Source organism: Caretta caretta, chromosome 26 (assembly GCF_965140235.1).
Source record: "Caretta caretta isolate rCarCar2 chromosome 26, rCarCar1.hap1, whole genome shotgun sequence".
Taxonomy (NCBI): Eukaryota; Metazoa; Chordata; order Testudines; family Cheloniidae; genus Caretta; species Caretta caretta.
The window spans coordinates 5980862-5995769 of NC_134231.1; the positions used below are offsets into that span (position 1 = coordinate 5980862).

Consider the following 14908-nt stretch of genomic DNA (forward strand, 5'->3'; position numbering starts at 1 on the left):
ACAATCCTCCTCCTGCTGTGAGATTTGCCATCAATTTCAACAGAAGCAGGATTGAGTCCTACAGAAGCATCACCCCAGGGATGTGAGAGCAGAAGCAGTGGCCAGTGAACCTGATGAGTTCAGGCAGCTAAGCCAAGCCCCTGTGAGTCCACTGTGCACTGCTGTAGGACTCGTCATGCAAAAGGGCCAAGAGCGGTACACAGTGCATTTAAAGTCCTTAGCAAGTTGGGACACTGTATGCTGCAAAGTGTATCACAGCACACAGCGTGTAAGGCCCAACGGGACCACTAAATCATCTAGTCTGGCCTCCTGTGTAGTCCAGGCTATCGACCCCAGCCAGCACAGGGAGCAGATGGCAATACAAACTGCAGAGAACCACCCTAGAGTCAGGCAGAGTGCACTCCTTGCCCCCGTGTTGGAACAGAGCTGGGTTGGTGGGAAGAGAATTTCCTCCTCTCCTCCCTATCACACTCATGACTCACTTTCTGCTGTAGGCTGGGAATCTAACCCTCCCTCCCCCTCCCAGTCTAAATCCTGCCTACTCTATCCCAGGAGTTCTCAAACAGGAGTCCAGGGTCCCCTGAAAGGCCACAAGCAGGTTTTAGGGGGTTTGCTAAACAGGGCCAGCATTAGACTCGCTGGGGCCCAGGGCAGAAAGCCAAAGCCCTATCACGTGGGGCTGAATTCCGGGGCCCTGAGTCCTGCCACCTAGGGCTGAAGCCAAAGCCTGAGTTTCATGGGGAGGGGGGCTGTGGCATGGGGCCCCAGGCTTTTATATGCAGAAAACCAGTTGTGGTGGCACCGGTGGGCCAGGGAATTTTTATAGCATATTGGAGTGAGCCTCAGAAAGAAAAAGTTTGAGAGCCCCTAGTCTATCCTACCCCATCAAAACATGGGAATGCACATCATGCCCATTGATTTTAAGGGGGTTGCATGAGTTTTGTAAGCTCTTTGGGGCAGGGAACATCTCTCTGTTCCATTTGTACAGCGCTGAGCACCAGGACTCAGACTCCCAGGCACTTATAGGGATACACATTAGTATCAATTCAGCCCTGCATGTTCGCTGCCCTTGACAGACAATAGCGAGCTTGGAGCTCTACCTAGTGGTCACTCCTTGGGCTGATCCCAGTGCTGGCCAGTGGCCAACCCTCACAAATCACAGCCTTGCCCAGAACTGCAGCAGTTCCCCCATGTGGCTGACTCACCCCCAGTGCTGCTGAAGTTCACTCCCAGAGTTAGGCCTCCGCAGAGGCATTTTAACCCTTTGGACTCAGCTGGGTTTAGCATGGGATGGGATACACGTTCTGTGTCCAGTGGCAAGGAGGGAGGAAGAGACTGCAATGAGAAGGGGGGTGTAGAGGGGAAGGACAGGTGCTCAAGGAAGACAGGGAACAAGACAGCACAGTTGTGAGAGGGAAAGGCATCCCTCTCCCATCAGCACCACCAGCTGCTCTGTGGGCAGGTGTTCAGTGTTTAATACAGGCAGAGATCTCATTCTTCTCAGAGGAGCATGCAGTAGGAATTCCACTGAGAACTGCAGGGAAGAAACCACAACATCTCATCTTCACAGAGGTAACTCTGCTTTCTCAGTCTGCTGTCCAGCCGGGGTTGTGTTCTGCAGGTAAAGGAGACAAGGGCAATTAGTGAATGCAAAGGTATAGACACTGCTCACACCTACACACAAACAGCATAAGCACTATGTACTCTCTGACTGATGCACACACTTTTATATATATATATAAACACAGTATCCTCCCACACACCTTAATAAGTGAGACCACTGCTCCCGCCCATATGCACACAGCCCACACCTGCACATACTCACCATATCAAAGGTGCAATATCCAAGGCTGCTGGGAAGAGACTGCAGTTTATGGCCTAGCCCCAGTCACATGACCCGGGTAAAGGTTTCAAAAGTGTCTGCACAAGCTCCATGATAGTAGCCAACAGTTTCTACTTCTCCAGCAGTTGCTTGTGCATTGAGATGCCAGGCACTTCTTCCCAGACCCACCATGCAGCCCAGGGAGTCTTAGGGGCAGGAAAGAAAGGTGAGGAGCTGTTCAAAGTGGGAGATGTGACGCTTCTGGTCATAGCTGCCCTTGGGATGGAGAATAACCTACAAGCAACAACCCCACTGCTGTTCTGCAGATTGGGCACAACCAGGGTCCTGGGGAGATCCGAGCCTTAGCCAAGTCAAGGGGGCTAGTCCCAATCCGGGAGCAGGACTGGGAATGTTTGCTGAACCCTTTGCCTAACTGTGCTCTGCACTCACCATGCTATCCTGGTACCCCCTTCCTTGGGCCTTCTGTTTGCAAACAGCTTGCTCCCCAGGGCTCAGCTTCCAAAGGGTTAAGAAAAACACAGGCTGGGTGGGCTCCTGACAACAGGCGATCTCAGGGTCATAGTGCAAGGTAGCCAGGGGCCGCCAGCCACAAGAGAGGCCTGAAGTGACACAGCTTGACCAGTAGGTGTCGCCCACAGACCTCCATTACAGGGGTGCTGAGCCCAACTTCCCATGGGGGGAGCTCCCTGCATGTGTAAAGGCTGTTCATCTCTCCTGGCTGGGGCTGCTGCCAGGGCCTGGCTTTATCCTTCCACACACAGCTACTGCACCACCCAGCAATTCCCCTGCCCTGCTTCTTCTGCACAAGACAGCCACCCTCTCCCAGCACACCAGTCACCCCAGGGTGATTTCCCTGCTGTTAACCTGGCTGAACACTGGGGTTCAACAGCACCCCGGGCTGGTCAGACACCCTTCTCCAGTGGGCAGAGTCCATCCCTCTGCATCAGTCCTGTGGGGAGAAGCATGTTGCACAGGTACTAGGGTGACCAGATGTCCCGGTTTTATAGGGACAGTCCTGATTTCTGGGCCTTTTTCTTACATAGGCTCCTATTGCTCGCCACCCCTGTCCTGATTTTTCACACTTGCTGTCTGGTCACCCTAACAGGTACAGGCCTTGTGCCAGGACAAGCTGGTGGGTTCTCGTGGGGCCAAGTGTCTATACCTCACACGTGTGCAGGTGAAACCCCTGCCGCAGCTGGCACGGCTTAGCCTGGGCAGCTCCAGCAGAGAGGTCCAGGAGCAAGTGGGCTGAGGAGAACTCTGTGGCTGAGTGCAGTGGTGGGGCCCAGTGTGTGCATAGGGGACGCTTGCCCCCGCTCTGTGCTAGCTCCAGGGATAGAGGGCATCCTGCTCCAGGGCTGTCAGGCCAGCACATCTCACCAGCATGAAATTTGCCTTGGGAGAAGGGCCACTAGAAAACTGAGCGGGGCCAGATTTGCAAAAAGGTGCAGCCCCCAGCAGCTGTGACTGCTCCTGGCCGAGGGTTCACACTGTCCAAATCGGACTCTTGCAAACTCTCCAGTCCTAGTCCAGACCAGACCCCCGAGTGACACAGATTCATGGGGCAGAGACTGTGCTTCCCATGCTCAGTGCACATACTGAAATGAGCGCAAGCCAGCTGAGGGACTTCCCCCCTGCAGGGTAGGGAGGGATGGCTAGATTCCTAGATGGAGACCTCACAGGGGCACTGCACGCCTCCCTGTATTTCCTCAGGCACTGGAGAAGCATGCTGTCCCCTTCCCAGCCTGGCTCTGTGGCCATTTACCCCTGTGACAAGTGAGTTGAGACTCCAGTCCACCAGCAGCTCTTTGCATGAAGCCAGAGGCAGGGGGAGAATCCCTTGTGATGCTCCGATCCTGGGAATGGCTGGAGCTAGGGTTTTGGTTCAGGCCTGTCCGTGGAGACCCCAAGGGAAACCCCAATGTGAATGCTAACAGGAAGCCCTTACCAAAAGCAATCAACAGACTGCTAAGGAGGCTGCTTATTTCCCAGTTTCCTTCTCAGCAAGCAGCTGCTTTGGGGTCTATCCCATGGCCCTCAAGCCCTGCCTCTCACAGACCAGCCCTGGGATCCCAGCAGGGGATGACTCTCCCAGTCCTTCTCCCTCCCCGGTAAACATCCCAAGGGCCGGAGCAGAGAGGGGGCAGCGTTTCCTAGCTCTCCGGATCTCTCCTCACGCAGCTGGGAGCCCTGCAGCCGGCGGCTGCCCTTTTCTCTGGGCTTAGCTGCAAGGAGCAGCATCCAAAGCGGTGGGCGAGGGGACTGGACCATGGCGGGGCCCCCCCCCAGGACCCTGCAGCTCAGAGATCAGGTCTGAAACCCCCCGCTGCCGCCCTATAGAAACCTGCCACACGAAGGGGGCCCCGCAGCAGCTCCCTGCAGACCCGGCTCTCGGGGACCAGCCGGTGCCCACAGCGGGGCGGGGTATGACGGCCCCACGCCGCGCCACGGGATGCCGGGCATGGCCAGCCCCGGGCAGGCGGGTACCCCAGCGGCGGGGGTTGCCCGGGGGCCCCAAGGACGGCGCTCCGTGGCCGGTGAGCGGCGATGCAAGAGCATCTCTGGGAGCCGCTTCTCCCCCACCCCGGGCTGGCCCCGTTCCCAGCCGGGCTGCGAGCAAACTCTGCAGGCTGGAGGGGCTGAGCTCCCGGCCTGAACCCGCCCCCGCCAGCTCTCATTTCCCTAAAAAAAAAAAAAAAAAAAGACAGAGAGCGAGGGGGGAAACCCTCCCATCTCCTTCCACTTCTCTCCTTCCCCCTCCTTCCCGCTCCGCTTCTCCCTTCGGTCCCGAGGTTCGTCTGCCCGGGACTCGCCAGCCAGCATGTCCGGCGTCAGGGCGTGCTGGCTGCTCCTTTCCTTCGTGGTGCTGGGGCCAGCCCTGGACTTTCCCGACTACACCTATGAGCTGGAGGACGAGGAAGACACGGAGCCCATTGACTATAAGGATCCTTGCAAAGCTGGTAGGGCCAAAGGGCTCCCCCTGTTCCCCCCCCCAACCTCCGGTGCAAATGCGCCCCTTGATGGGCGGGTGCGGGGAGCAGCGAGGCCACCGGAGGACAGGGGCTGGGTGAGCCTGGGTCATGCAGACTCTGCCTGGCTGGCAGGGCAGCTGCAGACAAAAGAAAGGGGCCGGTGTGTGTGTGTGTTTAAGGGACACTTTCAAAGTTGCTGCTCCTGCAGCCGGGGCTGGGAGGGAGCGGAGCCAGGGCAGAGACAGCCTCGGGCAGGGAAAAGCTCCGAGGCTGGAGACTTGAGTTTTCTGGGTTGTTTTGCCCCCTTTGTGCTGCAGGAAATGAAACTTTTCCTCCCCCCGGGAGTTTTGGGTTTCTTTGTGGGGAGGGCTGGGGGGGGGGAGTTAAGCATACCTCATGCAAGGGAGAGGGGGAAGGAAGTTGCCACGAGGTTACGCTGTGGTGTGGGGGGGATCCATCCATCCATCTGCTTATACTTCGGACGTGGAGGAGGCTGGAGGGAGAGGGGGGGGCTCTCCCGCTTCCCCAGGAGGAGCTGTCAAAGCAGGCGGACTCCTCCAGCCCGGATCAGCCCCCAAGTCCCCGGCACAGCTGGCCCACTAGCAGCTCAGGCTTTGTGGCTACGAGCTCTCTGAAAGTCTCCTCTCGTTCACACCGGTTTCACTCCTGTCTCAGTCCGGTGTGAAGGGTGGGATCCCGCTCCAGAACCCAGTGGGGCAGGATCGGGCCGTAAGCAAGAGGAGGATCGGGACCCAAAGACTTTGCAAAAACTTTTTGTTCTTTCCTTCTCCCAGCTGTATACGCCGCTGCGAAACAGCAGCGGAAAAGCCTGGCGGTGATAAACCTGGGGGTTGGATTACAATTGATAAAGAGGGATTTTGGCTGGGAGGAGTGTTATCTCAGTTAGTGATTGTGACATGTTATTTCATCAGCGCCTTGGGTGCTGAGACTTGGGCTGGGAGTGAGGAGACTTGGCTCTGTTCTTGGCTCTGCCACCAGCCTGCTGCCTGTCCTTGGGCATGTCACCTCATTGCTTGGTGCCTCCCTTTCCCCAAACGTAAAATGGAGATAACGAGGACTGTCTTTTGTAAAGTGCTTTGAGATCTGCTGAGGAAAAGAGCCCTGTAAAGCCTAAGTAGTAATATATCACTGTTTATTATTATTCCAGTCATTATTATTAATCAGTCTAGCATGATGCTTTACCAACCAACAGTGAGGGAGTTTAAAATTTAAAGCTGCAATGGGATCCTTAGGGGTCCTGGGGTCCCCTGGGGCAGATTGGATTGTGGGAGTGGGGCCTGAATTTGTGTGTGTGCCACTGTGACCATACAAAGCACCGTCTAAGTGCAGTTATTATTGTATTAGAATGATGTTTATCATCTTCCTTGAGCAAGCCAGGCCAGGAGATGGCTAAGGGGTTGGTATTTAAATTACAGCAGCACCTACAGGCAGGGCTTTGGAGCTGTGCTCCGGCTCCGCTCCAGCTCCAGGCAAAAACCTGCAGCTCCACTGCTCTGCAGCTGCTCCGCGCTCCAGCTCCGGGCTCCGCTCCAAAGCCCTGCCTACAGGCCCCAGCTGAGATCAGGGCTCCATTGTGCCAGGTGCTGTATTGAATGAGAGATGCTCCCTGCCCTCAAAGAGCCTGCAATTGAAATAGACAAGAGTGATGAAGGGTGGGAGGGGAAACTAAGGCCCAGAGAGCAGACATGAGTTGCCCAGGGTCACACAGTAGGTCAGGTGTTGCAGAGCCTAACCTTGTGCTCTGGACACAGGAACCAGTTGTCCCTTTAAATCTGCTCTGTTCAGCCTCCACTTTGTCACCGTGTGTGTGTGTGTGTGTAGGAGAGGGGGCTTTAATTGTTGATTAAATTAATAGAGGTTGGTAGGGACAAGAGGTAAGTCCAGAGGCGTTCTTTCTGATTGTGCTTGTTGGTCCATTGTGTGTGAGACACACGCAGAGCGGCGTGCCGGAGCCCTGCCCCCCACCTTTATTGGATCCATATGTGACTAAGTCAGTTATTGCCATTTGTATGGTGGCTGCGTCCGGAGGCCCCAGTCTGAATCAGGCTCCATTAGACACTGCACAAACACAGGCCCTATCCCGAAGAGTTCTTTATCCCTCGATTAGCTTCAAGTGCAACTCGGAATCGGGGGGTTGGATGGGAGCTTGCCCATTGCTTCTTACAGGACAGGGAAGCAGTTCCTCTGCTAAGATTGGCCTGGCCAACTACATATCCCACAAGGCTCTGGGAGCGTGTGTGTTTGTGTGGTGTTTTTTGGTTTTTTTTTCAAGGCACCAGCTGCAGTAAGTTTCCTAGGACTTTAAGAGCAACCGGAAACAGCTGACTCCTTGGCACTTGGAATTATTCCGTGGCTCCCTTAAATTCCACATGGAGAAGGAGCAGTAGGAATAGCCAAGAATGGGATTTGGTTTTCACTGCACAGTTCCTGCCACGGGTATCCTGAGGCCACCCGCCCACCAGGGATAACTCCCTGTGGCTCACAGCCTCCGTAATGTTCCCCTTGCCATCCTTGCTCTCCGCTGCAGAGCTTCCCCCAGCCCTACCCCAGGGTGGTACTGGCCCAGACCCTGCTGTAGTGTGCCAATAGGCGTTTTCCTGAGAAATGCAGCCAGGCTTGGGGGCCTGCCAGCTTTGGCATCAAAGCTCCCACATCACAGCTGTGCCCGCTCCCTAGAAGGAAACAGTGGCCCTGGTCCTGCAGTCCTGTCTCCTTACCTCCTGTCAAAATAAACCTCCCTGGCTCTGATTCAAAGCCATGGCTGCGGCGGCTGCCTTAGCAGCCCAGTATCAGGGGGTAGCCGTGTTAGTCTGTATCCACAAAAACAACGAGGAGTCCGGTGGCACCTTAAAGACTAACCGATTTATTTGGGCATAAGCTTTTGTGGATAAAAAAAACCCCACTTCTTCAGATGCCTGGAGTGAAAATTACAGATACAGGCATAAATATACTGGCACCTGAAGAGATGGGAGTTACCGTACAAGTGGAGAACCAGTGCTGACAAGGCCAGTTCAGTCAGTTAGCAGTCCAGACTCCACAGCGCTGAGGGGCCCCTTGGTAGTTTGCCAGGAGCAGTAGCTGCATCAGAGCCTGTGTGTGCTGTGGGTTCTGTCCTAAGCACTTGGATCCCCTGCAGCTCTCAGACTAACACCCCCTCGATTTCAACCCAGGGGGCTGGCAACTGTCGGAGAGGAGCCCTTCGCTGTAGCATTCACTCCCCTGTTTGGACCAGGAGAACCATGTCCATCTATTCTGTTTTACTGTGTATAGGTTCTCATACCGCCCTCATCATTGTCCTATGTGAAGTACTTCCAGCCGTGCATTAAGCGACATGACTGACAACCTCACACGTGGGTTGTTCCCTCCCCAGGGCAGTGTGCAGTGTCTTGTTTGTGCAGTGAGGTGTCTTGTTTTAGAAGGGCTTTGTTTAATTTTTGTATATCTCTGTCCACAGTGCTCTGTACAATTGCTGTATTAATAGGGGGGCTTGCCCATGGGATTAGCAAGTCCTGTGGGGGGGCCCATCTGTTGCCACTGAGTCAATCTTTTGTGACAGAGTCAGTTTATAAAGCAACTAAATATCACTTTATTTCCTTTTGTACACCGTGGGCTAAAGGAATAAGCAGGAGATTAGCAGGCAGAACTCCTTGGGTTCTCTTTCCAAGTCTGGGATGGAAGTGTGAATTTGTGGCTGGAATAAGTGGGGGGGACTGGCAGTCAGGACTCTTGGGTGCTATCCCTGGGAGGGAAGTGTGGTCTAATGGCTAGAGCATAGAGGTCTGGATTCTGCTCCCAGTTCTGCTACTGACTTGCTGTGCAGCTGTGGGCAAACCCCTTTGCCCGCTATATGCCTCAGTTTCCCCCTCTGTGAAATTGGGATGTTGATACTGACTGACCTTTACTGGTTTATTATGAACAAGGCTGAGTTAACATTTGCACTGAGCTTTGAACACACAACACCCTTTTTGTGCTTGCTTTGTCCTTGGGAGGTTAATGTCCCGTTGTTGGGCTCTTCAGCAATGAAAACAAACTCCTGGGTGTCTCCTGACCCGTTAGAGATGGACAGCAGCTGTGGGTTTGGCCCTGTGTGAGTCACTAGTTCCTATTAGCCGGATGTGCTACTGTTGTAACTCTGCCTCTGTAATGTGATGTCGTTGGGGGTGAAGCTGGAAAACATGGATGCAGATTTTGGACCTCCCCCTTCCCAGAGTCAGGGCTGATTTGAATCTTCCCATTCTGAAGTGTCGTGGTATTCTGTTCCAGGAGTTTAGTCTGGACCCTTTGCTGGTCAAAATGCCCTTCCAATATGAAAGGGTGTGATGACATTTCATGGGCCCTGATTTCTGGATCTCTGAGCATCCAGGATAGCAAAGGGTGTGGGATACTGGATCACCAGGAATAAGATTGGGGTTATCCCCCAAATAACTGGGATAGTTAGCGAACTCCACCATCTGCCTATGTAAGAACTCCCCAGATCATACCTTGGGTATCTCTACCATACACACCTGGTTGCAGGGGAGCAGGGCTTGACCTAAATTCCAGTTTCCATGTTGAGTCAACTGAAGTCACTTGTTACAGTTGTATTTGTCATCATGATGCACAAACCTATTCCACCAGTTGTCATTTATTCATCCAGGGTGAAGTGCGTCCGCTGAGCAGAAGCCAGCGTGAGGCTTTTGTTTGGAGATTTAAAGCGGTGCATAGGCCTTGTGAATTTCACACCATGACATTTGGATTTTGTTTGTTAGTGCAGGGGCGTGGCTCATTTCACACTGCAGCAGTCCTCTGACTAGACAGGGATGGTCTTGGTCTTGGACTTACTCGTGCCTCAGTGTGGGTTGGGGCGAGGGGGAAGACCTTGTGAAGTCTCTTCCAACCCTACATTGCTATGATTCTATAATAAACTGAACAGGGGAGAGGTCAGCTCTCATCCTGCAGCTTTGGAAGGGCATGGTGGTGGCAGTGTGGTGAATAATAGGTAAGGTTTAGTTGCATGCTGAATTTTAATCCTGGGGAGAGCTGGCAGGATTTCCCATGGCAAAGCACAAGGCTGCGTGCTTGGCTCAGCTGCACCTCCCATCTGCCCTTCTGTACATGCTGCCAGCAGCTTGGGAAATCCTCCTGCTGTTGATTCATGCCAGCGGGTCATGTCAACAGGGACGCAGGACTTCCCAAGGCTTATCAACCAGCACTGCTGCTGTGCAGGAACAGGGAGTACCTGCAGTGCACTTGGACAGGAAGGATGCTTCAGCCTGCTAGAGACGGAATGGGACAGAGACTCCCTGCAGATTTCTCTCTCCTCTCTGGTAGAGGAAGGAAAGGAGAGAACAAAGCAAAGCATCCACAGGCAGCACAAGCAGAAGGGGAGAGATTGGCAAGACAAACTAGATTGGAAAGATTTGAAGGGGCTTTAATTTGTGGGTGAAAGAACTGTTTGAATGGAAGAGGAAAGGACCAGTTATCTCCAGGGGTTGATCTGCCTGAGGACTGCATTTCTTACCTGCTTTGGTCTTTAAGGCAGCACCTAGAATCATACTGGGCATTGCTTGGGAGGAGAGAATGCCCCCTCCTGGTCTATCAGCAGCCCTGTGTGCTTCCTGGAGGTTCCCAGTCCAAGCAGTGGCCCTTTGAAGATGTGAAAAGATCACGGCTTGAGACAGGGCTGCAGCGCCTCCCTGACTAGTGAGCGAGTGGATTGAGAGGCCTTGGACAGCACTGACTCATTATGAGGTCTCCTGGGGTCAGCCACACGCAAACAGTTTCCGGCCGGGAGAGGAGGACCTGAGAGCCGGCAGCATCATAGGCTGGAAGAAGGAGGCACTTGGGGAAGAAAAGAAAATGTCCTCTTTCCCCAAACCTGGGCTGGTGCACTAGAGAGACTGACAGTAACTCTGGCATGTGTCCTTCCCCACAGAGAGGAAATCCCTGCTTCCCCCTGGGCCTCATAGCTCCATTTCCCAGTGGCTTCAGATTTCCAAGCCAGGGCTACCTGGGGTCTGATAGTTCCTGCACCGTTGAGAGCGGATGCTGCTGGGGACATTGCCTCAATGGCTGGGATCTAGCAGGTCCTAAAGATGAGAAGCATCTGTAATAACTATCGGAACCTAGTTATTGAGCGAGACTGTATAACTACTGTATTCAGATAGTGGAATGCTTATTATACATGGGTATTGTGTTAATTCAGTGGGGCTGCAGGCGAAAGAAGACACTAGCTTCCAGATAAGAACAACCCAGCACACAGTTGAAAGACAGTGGGGAAAGCTATTAGCTTGGAAGATCCTACAGCCTGTCTCCAAGGAAGTTGCAAGGTTTATTTTGCCAGTGGTGGGAGGTAACACATCAAAGGACTATAGGCAGTTAAAAAACGACTTGATCCCTGGGAAGGGGTTGATCAAAAGATAGAGCAGGATTTAAAGGCACACTCTTTGAAGCAGGCAGGGAAAACTGCCTGGTTTAGTTGAGAGAACAGAGTATACCACCCAGACTCTAGAGGTCTTGAAGTGTCTGTAGGAAGTTTAGATCTGGATGTGGATGTGGAAGGTGGACAGACACCTGGTAAATTAGATATGCGTAAATAAACAATATGTTGCTTTAAGAAGGCTGTTTGGTCACTGCCTACCAGAGGAACAGAACAGAGGGCATTGAACATAAGTCAAGCCTGATGAGGCAATCACAGTTAGTATCTGGGGCTGCAGTCCAGGGTCCAATCTGAGGGTGAGAGAATTGTGTGATTCCACCCAAAGAGAGGTGACAGCCCGAGGCCTGAGAGGGGATGCTCTTAGAGAGGCCAGAAGGGGTCCAAGGTGCAGTTAGCTTGGTAACTGTGACACAACAGTCCTGCGAGGCAGGCAATTGCTCTTCTCCCCATTTCACAGATCGGGGGAACAGAGGCATCAAGAGACTCAGGCCTGGTCAACATTTAAAAGTTTTGCTGGCATAGAATCATAGAACTGGAAGGGATCTCGAGATGTCATCTAGTCCAGTCCCCTGCACTCGTGGCAGGACTAATTATCTAGACCATTCCTGACAGGTGTTTGTCTAACCTGCTCTTAAAAATCCCCAATGATGGAGATTCCACAACCTCCTAGGCAACTTATTCCGGTGCTTAACCACCCTGACTGTTTGGAATTTTTTCCGAATGTTCAACCAAAACCTCCCTTGCTGCAATTTAAGCCGATTGCTTCTTGTCCTATCCTCAGAGGTTAAGAAAAACAATTTTTCTTCCTCCTCCTTGTAACAACCTTTTACGTACTTGAAAACTGTTATCATGTCCCCTCTCAGTCGTCTCTTCTCCAGACTAAACAAACCCAGTTTTTTCAATCTTCCCTCATAGGTCATGTTTTCTAGACCTTTAGTCATTTTTGTTGCTCTTCTCTGGACTCTCTCCAATTTGTCCACATCCTTCCTGAAATGTGGCGCCCAGAACTGGACACAATACTCCAGTTGAGGCCTAATCAGTGCTGAGTAGAGCGGAAGAACTACTTCTCGTCTCTTGCTTACAACACTCCTGCCAATACATCCCAGAAGGATGTTGCTTTTTTTGCAACAGCGTTACACTGTTGACTCATATGTAGCTTGTGGTCCACTATGACCCCCAAATCTTTTTCCGCAGTACTCCTTCCCAGACAGTCATTTCCCATTTTGTACAGGTGCAACTGATTGTTCCTTCCTAAGTGGAGTATTTTGCATTTGTCCTTATTGAATTTCATCCTATTTACTTCAGACCATTTCTCCAGTTTATCCAGATCATTTTGAATTTTAATCCTATCCTACAAAGCACTTGCAACCTCTCCCAGTTTGGCATTGTCCGCAAACTTTATAAGTGTACTCTCTATGCCATTACCTAAATAAGTGCTGAAGATATTGAACAGAACCAGACCCAGAACTGATCCCTGCGGCACTGCACTCGTTATGCCCTTCCAGCATAACTGTGAACCACTGATGACTACTCTCTGGGAACAGTTTTCTAACCAGTTTTGCACCCACCTTATAGTAGCTCCATCTAGGTTACATCTCCCTAGTTTGTTTATGAGAAGGTCATGCGGGACGGTATCAAAAGCTTTACTAAAATCAAGATATACCACGTCTACCATTTCCCCCCTATCCACAAGGCTTGTGACTCTGTCATAGAAAGCTGTCAGGTTGGTTTGATAAGATCTGTTTTTGATAAATCCATGCTGACTGTTACTTGTCACCTTATTATCTTCTAGATGTTTGCAAATTGATTGCTTAATTATTTGCTCCATTATCTTTTGGGGCACAGAAGTTAAGCTGACTGGTCTGTAATTCCCTGGGTTGTCCTTATTTTCCTTTTTATAGATGGGCACTATATGTGCCCTTTTCCAGTCTTCTGGAATCTCTCCTGTCTTCCATGACTTCTCAAAGATAATCGCTAATGGCTCAGATATCTCCTCCGGCAGCTCCTTGAGTATTCTAGGATGTATTTCATCAGGCCCTGCTGACTTGAAGACTTCTAATTTGTCCAAGTACTTTTTAACTTGTTCTTTCTCTTTTAGCCTCTTCTGATCCTACCTCATTTTCACTGGTGTTCACTACGTTAGACGTCCAATCACCACCAACCTTCTTGGTGAAACCAAAACAAAGAAGTCATTAAGCACCTCTGCCATTTCCACATTTTCTGATGTTATTTTTTCCCCCTCATTGAGTAACGGGCCTACCTTGTCCTTGGTCTTCCTCTTGCTTCTAATGTATTTGTAGAATGTTTTCTTGTTACCTTTTATGTCTCTAGCTAGTTTGATCTTGTTTTGTGCCTTGGCCTTTCTAATTTTGTCCCTACATATTTGTGTTATTTGTTTATATTCATCCTTTGTAATTTGACCTAGTTTCCACTTTTTGTAGGACTCTTTTTTTGATTTTTAGATCATTGAAGATCTCCTTGTTAAGCCAGGGTGGTTTCTTGCCATACTTCCTATCTTAGCTACGCTGGACAGGTGTGTGATGCGGTATGATCCCTGATCAGCAAAGCTGTGCTGGCAAATGGTTCCTTAGTGGTTAGAGCAGAGGACTTGGAAGTCAGGACTCCTGGGTTCTTTTTCCAGGTTTGGAGGGAGTGTTGTCTCATAATTAGAGCACCGGGGGGAGGGGTGGGTTGGAAGTCAGGACTCCTGTGTTCTTTTCCAGCTTTGCAATAAGAGGAGGATGGCTTGAGAGACATGACTTGCAGGTTGTATTCTTGTCTTTGCCAATGACTGGCTGTGTGACATTGGACAGGCCACTCCACCTCTCTGTGCCTCAATTTCCCCATCTGCACAATGGGAGTTAGTCAGTGTTATCAACCCCACAGTCATGCAGCAAAGCCAGGAACTGATCCCAGCAGTCCTTGCTCCCAGTCCTGGCCATGAACCACAAACACTGTTCTTCCTCCTGAAAAACCTGCTCACACCTCTGAAGATCCTGTTTCCTTGCAGATGACCTTGATCATGAAGAACTGGGGAAGGATTAAAAAAAATCTGGTACCCCCGCTGAATAGATTCCAAATATTTTTCATTCCAGCAGCTCTTCTTTCAGCAAGTGACTAGCTCTGCTGGCTCCAGTTCTGTCTTCATAGTCAACTTGAATTTGCAGATTGAATCCAAACTCGAGAAGGAGGGAGAAAGAGAGAGAGTGTGTGTGTGTGGTCCCCCCGGTGTCCCTTTGCAGCTTTCTTCGATTAATAAATATCCTTCCTTTTCCGCTTGCTTCCAGAGAGGCTTTGACGTGAGTTGGGTTTGCTTCCTTGCCCTGCTTCCTCAGCTGGCAGCTGGGAAGCATCTAGTCTGTTCAGAATAATGGAGCAGGAGCAGTAGGAAGATGAGTCCCACCCCATAAGGAGAGTTCCCCTCCCTCTCTCCTTTGGGGTGACCAGACCATCTCCTGTTTGTGACCCATCTCTGAGCATGTGTTAGCTGGAAACCATTTATGCTATGCAGGAGGTCAGACTAGATGCTTACAATGGTCCCTCCTGGCCTAAGAATCCAGAGAGCTCAGCTGAGCTCCTTTCATTGTTGAGTGGGCTCTGATTAAGCTGAGAGGTACCCAAATCAGAAGCATTATTCCACCTGCCCCACCCCAA

At 51.5% G+C, this 14908-nt stretch overlaps 1 protein-coding gene and 1 long non-coding RNA gene across 4 annotated transcripts in view; one reads left to right on the plus strand and one right to left on the minus strand.

The window, feature by feature from the left end:
* Positions 1 to 1453: 1453 nt before the first annotated feature.
* LOC142070139 (uncharacterized) lies at positions 1454 to 5354 on the minus strand. Its single transcript, XR_012666110.1, has 2 exons — positions 5209 to 5354; positions 1454 to 1615 (listed from the first exon to the last, which is right to left on the minus strand). It is a non-coding gene; the product is annotated as an uncharacterized LOC142070139 (long non-coding RNA).
* Positions 4494 to 14908, plus strand: part of BMP1 (bone morphogenetic protein 1) — an 88094-nt gene continuing 77679 nt past the window's right edge. Inside the window, exon 1 of one of the 3 annotated variants that reach the window (XM_048829462.2) lies at positions 4494 to 4803. In XM_048829462.2, coding sequence (XP_048685419.1) covers positions 4665 to 4803 — 139 coding nt within the window. In that variant the 5' untranslated portion in view covers positions 4494 to 4664. The remainder of the gene's footprint in view (positions 4804 to 14908) is intronic. The other 2 variants (XM_048829460.2, XM_048829461.2) reach the window with 2 other exon arrangements.